At 46.5% G+C, this 6,300-nt stretch overlaps 1 protein-coding gene across 1 annotated transcript in view; it reads left to right on the forward strand.

The window, feature by feature from the left end:
* The first annotated feature begins 2,904 nt into the window (after nucleotides 1-2,904).
* The window catches only part of Mrnip (MRN complex interacting protein), a 27,568-nt gene continuing 24,172 nt past the window's right edge, over nucleotides 2,905-6,300 (forward strand). The window contains exons 1-2 of the mRNA XM_021213742.1: nucleotides 2,905-3,004; nucleotides 4,885-4,944. Of these exons, the coding sequence (XP_021069401.1) occupies nucleotides 2,939-3,004; nucleotides 4,885-4,944 (126 nt within the window). The 5' untranslated portion in view covers nucleotides 2,905-2,938. The remainder of the gene's footprint in view (nucleotides 3,005-4,884; nucleotides 4,945-6,300) is intronic.

Here is a 6,300-nt window from a genome sequence, read left to right on the forward strand (position 1 = left end):
TGTAGACCAGGCTGGCCTCGAACTCAGAAATCCACCTGCCTCTGCCTCCCGAGTGCTGGGATTAAAGGCATGCGCCACCACGCCTGGCTAATAATTTTTTTTTTAATTATGTTTTGTTTGTTTAAAGTACAAAACAGTGATTTCTAGTAAACCTGCAGAGTTACCATCTACACACAATTCTGGATCATCTCTATCAGCCCAGGAAGACCCCTTAGATCCACTTACAGTAGATTCCTGTTTCCTTCTGGATCGCCTCTATCAGCCTGGGAACCCCCTTAGATCCACTTACAGTAAATTCTTGCTCCCACTCCCAGCGCCAGGCAACCACTAGTCTATTCTTTTTAAAACAAAATCCCAAACATTTGATTTTACCAAATGAAGCCTCGGGAGCCAGATGCAGTGGTGAAGGCCTACTAGCTCAGAAAAGGAAGAGAAAGTACCCAACTGACCTTCAACCCACATCCCAGTAGGAAAAATAAAATTTCTTTCTCCACACTGTCTTAAAAACCTTTCCAACTGAATGTCCCTCCTGCCTTTTTCCTGTGTGTCTCTCTATCCATCCTTCTGACTTCCTCTGACTTTCTATGGGTTTTTTTTTTTCCTGTTTACTCCCTGTCAACTAGTTGCTTGTTCAGCCTCTTTACCTATGGTTGACTTTATTCAGCCTTGTTTACAAGAAACAGCTCTTGGATTAAAGGTGTGAACTAGGGCTAAGCCACACCACAACTAGACACAGGTTTTTCCAGTATACACTCTTGGGGTTCACAGTATGATCCTTCAACACCAATCTTGTAAAGTTTATGGTTTTAAAATACCAGTTAAACTGGGCAGTGGTGGCTCACACCTTTAATCCCAGCACTTGACAGGTGCATCTCTGAGTTTGAGGTCAGCCTGCTCTACAGAGTGAGTTCCAGGACAGCCAGGGCTACACAGAGAAACCCTGTTTCCAAAAACAAAACAAAATACCAGTTAAACCAGGTACTGGTGGAACATGCCTTTAATCTCAGCACTTAGGTGGCCAGAATTAGGCAGATTTCTGTGGGTTTGAGGCCAGCCTTGTCTACAGAGGGAATTCTAGAATGACCAAGGCTACACAGAGAGGGAAGAAAAAAAAGAAAGAAAAAAGAAAATAAGCCAGCCTGGGGAGGGGGGTTGCTTTAATCTCAGGTTTCAGGGGGATGAGTCAGGACTCTTGTGACTTAACGGCTGAGCCCTTGAATGGCTTTGTTTATTTTTGAAATATTTACTTATTTTATAAGTATGAATGTGTTTGCCTGCATGTATGTATATTCACCATGTTCATGCCTAGCACCCATGGAGTTACAGATACTTGTGGGCTGCCATGTAGGTGCTAGGAGCTGATTATGGGTCCTCTGCAAGAGCAGTTAAATTTAAACCCAGTCAGCTACAGCTACATTGTAAGATCCAGTCTCTAAAAAAAGTCTTTAATGTATGCATCTGTATACGTGTATTCCATGTGTGGGGTGCCCAAGGAGGAGGCCAGAAAAGGGTGTCGGATTCCCTGAAGCCATGGGTGTTTTGTAAGGTGCTGGACATGGGTGCTGGAAAAGCAGTTCCGGTCCTTTGCGAGAGCAGCAGCAAGTACTTCCAACTGCTAAGCTATTTCTCCAACACTAGAAGGAATTGATAAGAGTTTTGCTGTTGGTTTGGTTCGGTTTTTTTCGAGGCAGGATCTCTCTGTGCAGCCCTGTCTGCCTCACCCTCACAGAGATCCGCCTGCCTCTGCCTCCCAAGTGCCGGGATGAAAGGCGTGCGCCACCACACTCCACTGATTTGATATAGCATTAAACAAAAGTTATAAAGGGGAAAATTCCACACGATGAAATTCCTCCCCACAAAACAAAACAAAAATCAGTTTCTACGTGGGTCAGAATGGCAATTTATCAATGAGTCATGTTCGGTTCCATTCAGGAATAGGCAACTGGATTAAAGAGAAAGTCCAGCCTTATAATGTGACTGCCTCAAAGAAATGGCACATGGAGGAAATGTTTGGAAGGCAAAAATGGTTATTTCTACTTCAATATTCATTAATTTAAGGTCACACATCTACCACAAATTATATATATATACAAATATTTATAAATATATAAAATAACCATTTTTATATATATTGAGTTGAAACTAGGGGAAAATAGCTTTCCATCCTCCTTCACAAACTCGCATCCTGTCAACAACATTCTATCCTGCATCACGACCTACTCTTAGTCTTCTTTCTAAATTTAGACTACACTCAACAGTTACACGGTTTTACACATATTATAGGCACATATATTGACGTATGCGGGAGAACATGCAGGATTCTGTCTTTTGTGAAGTTGGGTCGCCTCGCTTAACATTATACTTTCCAGAGCCATCCATTTTCCTACAATGTTGATTGTCTTATATGTATCCCAGACTAGCCTCAGACTCTGGAGGGGAAAAGGACCTTTAACTTGTCGTTTTCCTGCCTCCACCTTCTAAATGCTGCGATCACAGTCACACGACAGTTTTAATTCAAAACAAAACAAAACCAAGATAGTTTATAATGTCTGGCCTGCAAAGATGTCCTGGCTGTAGAAAAGCATTGTCCCTGCTCGGAGTCAGAGAGCCAAAGCGAGGGACCAAACACGTAGGAACACCAGCTCGGGTTTTGTTGTTGTTTTGATTTGATTTGATTTGATTTTTTTTTTTTTAATGCTTGGCAGGGGATGGAGGCGGGGTTGGGAGGCCGGAGAGGCGAGCCGTGACCACCGAGACGGTAGGCTAGAGCGGCTCTAGAGCGCTCAGGGGCGGGGCCGACGCAGTCAGAGAAGAACGGAGAGACGCACCAGGGCATGCGAGGCGGAGCTGGGCCTAGAGGGGCCGGAACCGTCGCGGGTTGGGCGGAGCCTGGGCGGGAATGCGGAGCCCGAGCTCACGGCGGGAGACTGGGTCCTGAATGGCGCCGGCTCAGCAGTCTCGGGTTCTACGGTGCTGCAGCTGCCACATCTTTCAGGCGCATCAGGTGGGGTGGGCGACTGCCTCACCCTCTTTCCTAGCAGGACGGTGGGCGAGATATGGAGGGCCGCGTCTCCTATGGCCATGGGGAATGACAGTGACGAGGCTGAAGGCTGTGCTTCGTTGCTGTCACTTCACAACACGCCTCTGCCATTTTGTTTGTGTTTCTCTGTTGTTGCTGCTGAGGGTTCTGCTCAGAGCTGTGGGCGCGCTCTTCCACCGAGCTACCACCCAGCCCAGTGTGTGCCGGTTTTGTGCATGGTCGTTGTAGAAGCCACAGTAGTTGTTTCTTCTAAGGAGGCTTCCACTGGATTCTAGCAAAATGGTCAGGAACCCAGGTTGAGGAGTAGCGTCCTCTGCGCAGAACCTAGCCCATCATTACACTCGGTGTCTCTTCTCAGTTTTATTACAGTGAATGGAGAGCTTTAAAAGCCCTAGGGTTGGGTGTTCGCCTAACATTCACACCGCCTAAAAATGGATTTAGACATGGCAATGAATAACAGAAGGTAGGAGGGCTTAGTGAGTTGGAGGCCAACCAGGGATATCAGAGACCCTTTTTCAAAACAAGCAAAACTGAATAATGTATAAGCAGTTTGGGCTCCGTTTTGACATTCCCCTTGGTGGGCCCGGATGTCACTTGGTACCTCTACCTGCAGCCTTATCTGCGTGGTAATAGTTACCCCCGTGCTCATTAGAGCCAGCACAACCCGTAACTGGCTAAAGGGAATAGTGGTTGGTGTTTGTTTGAGAGGCTTTGCTTCGTATGTCAAGTTGGTGCCGGGCTCTAGATCCTCCTGTCTCGACCTTATTAGTCAACTTCTGAGCCGATCCCCAACCCAAATCTTAGTCTTGGTGGTAGTGGCTTTATTGCTTTAGGGGGTGGAATTTGGTTTGGTTTTGAGGGTGTTGCCAAGACATAATTTCAGGATTTACCTTAGATTGACCTCTAATTCCCAACCCCTGGCCTCAGCTTCCTGAATATTTAGATTATATATCTCTAATGCCACGTCAGTCCCAGGAGCCTTATGAACCAGCCTAGATCTCTTTGTATAGTTAAGCATACTCTTTCATGACATTTCTTCAAGGAACTTTTGTATCTTTATATAAAAAAATTTTTTTTTTATTTTGTGTATGGTTTGCCTTGCATGTATGTCTGCACCCCATACAACGTGTTACCCACAGAAGCCAGAAGAGGGTCTTAGATCTCCTGGAGTTAGAGTTACAGACAGTTGTGAGCTGCCACATTGGTGCTAGGAACAGAACTTAGGACCTTTACAAGGGCAGCCAATTCTCTTAACCGATGAACCGTATCTCCAATGTACTAACTGCCACAGAAACATATCTCCAGCTCTGGAATTCCTGCCCCACTCTGTGCTCGCATGTGTGTGTATGTGTGTGTGTGTGTCGGTCTGTCTGTCTGTGTGTCTGTTATATGCATGCTTGTATGCAGATAAGCACAGGGAGACCAGAAAGGAACATTAGTTCTGCTCTGTCTTTCCACCTTATTTCTCTGGAACAGGGTCTATCACTGAACCCGGAGCTAGGCTGGCAGCCAGCAGTCCCCATTGACCCCATTCCCACCTCCGACATGGCTGTGTTCACTTCTTCACATGGCTACTGAGATCTGACTTCAGGTCTTCATGCTTGCTCAGCAAATATACTTTTACCCACTGACATTCCTTTTTTGGACCCTGGCATGGCAAAACTCCAATGGATGTTGTTTCATACAAATGGCCAATCTTCCCAGCACCCACCTATTAAATGGTACAGTCCTTCCTCACCTAAAATGCTACCTTCAGGGCTGGGGGTATAGCTACGTTATTTCTGATTCAGATCTACCAGTCATATGAAGTTCTTTGAACTGTAATTTCCAATATTTCATTGTAGGTGAAGAAGAGTCTCAGATGGACGTGCAAGGCTTGTGGAGAGAAGCAGTCTTTTGTTCGGGTGAGTACTGAGAAAAAGCTAAAGGGCCCAACCTCTCTTCCTACAGCCAGGGTCCTTTTCTCTCACAGTTCACCTTTGAGAGCTGCTGCACCCTGGGCTCCTTCCTCCTGCATGTCAGTGGGTGGAACAGTGAGTGCGCAGGGTCTGTCCTTCACTCCTTTGTTCAGCAAGGGTCTCTCCAGTACCTTCTGAATGCAGGGCACAGGGAGACAAGAGGAAGTAGGAGCATTGTAACCGTTGGGCTTAGAGATGTGCTTCTGCGGAAGGATCAATAATTCACACGGGCACACACACAAGTACATACATCATTCAAAACGAGATGAGCATCTTGAAAACACAGGGGAGTGCAGAAGGGAGCAGGGAGAGCTTTCTTGGTGCTTAGAAATGCTTGCTGCGTGTTTCTCAGCATCTGCCCACACTGGACAGTGCGCAACCATCTGTAGTGTGTAGTGACAGAATGCCAAACCTAACTAGGGGTGGGCAGCAGTGTGGTGGTAGAGGCGGAGGTGAGGGGTATGAGAGGGAGCAGCCTCAGAAGTAGAGGCACGTGGGAGCACTTTACTTTCATGTGACCGACCTAAGGAGTTTGACTGATAGAGCATACTGCCCAGGTCCTGCCCTTTCCTGGGTCCTTCCCTTGCCTGCCCCTCCCTAATACTGCATTCCTCATCTCCCATCGCCCCTCCTGCAGCCACAGGGACTTTCTGACCTTGAAACAAATCCGCTCCTCCTAAGAACCTGTGCTCACTGTTGGGGCTCAAATTAGTTTCCTGGTGGAAGCTGAATATTCATGTGGGTATTATCCAGCCCACACTGAGAGTTCCATAAAGGCTTTCCTTGTCTTATGTACTGATGGGCCTTCAGTGCCCTGTACACTACCCTGGCCACAGAGAGTGCTCAAGTCAGTTTCTATTAGATGAGGATAGATAACCAGTCCCACATTGATGAGACATGATTGTCATTTTTATTGTGATTTACAATACTTTTTCTTCAGTGCTGAGGTTGAACCCAGGGCCTCGTGCATGCTAGACTAGCGCTCTGCCATGAAGCTATATGTAGAGGAATTTTAACCCAGCAACATCCAAAGACCTTTTAAATCTCTGTGCTCTGGCCAGAGTGCAGACATGCTTTTAGTACACAACATTAATCCCAAACAATGAAGGTAAAGTTGATTTGTAGTCAGAAACCCTGGTGTGTGATGTCTAATTCTGAGGCAAAGTGATGAATCAGAGAAATATTTGGCAGAACAGGTTCTACCCAACTCTCCCAAGAACAGAGAGAGAGGAGAGAGAGAGGAGAGAGAGGGAGAGAGAGAGGAGAGAGAGAGAGAGAGAGGGAGAGGAGAGAGAGGAGAGT

This window comes from Mus pahari, chromosome 14 (assembly GCF_900095145.1).
Source record: "Mus pahari chromosome 14, PAHARI_EIJ_v1.1, whole genome shotgun sequence".
Classification (NCBI taxonomy): Eukaryota; Metazoa; Chordata; class Mammalia; order Rodentia; family Muridae; genus Mus; species Mus pahari.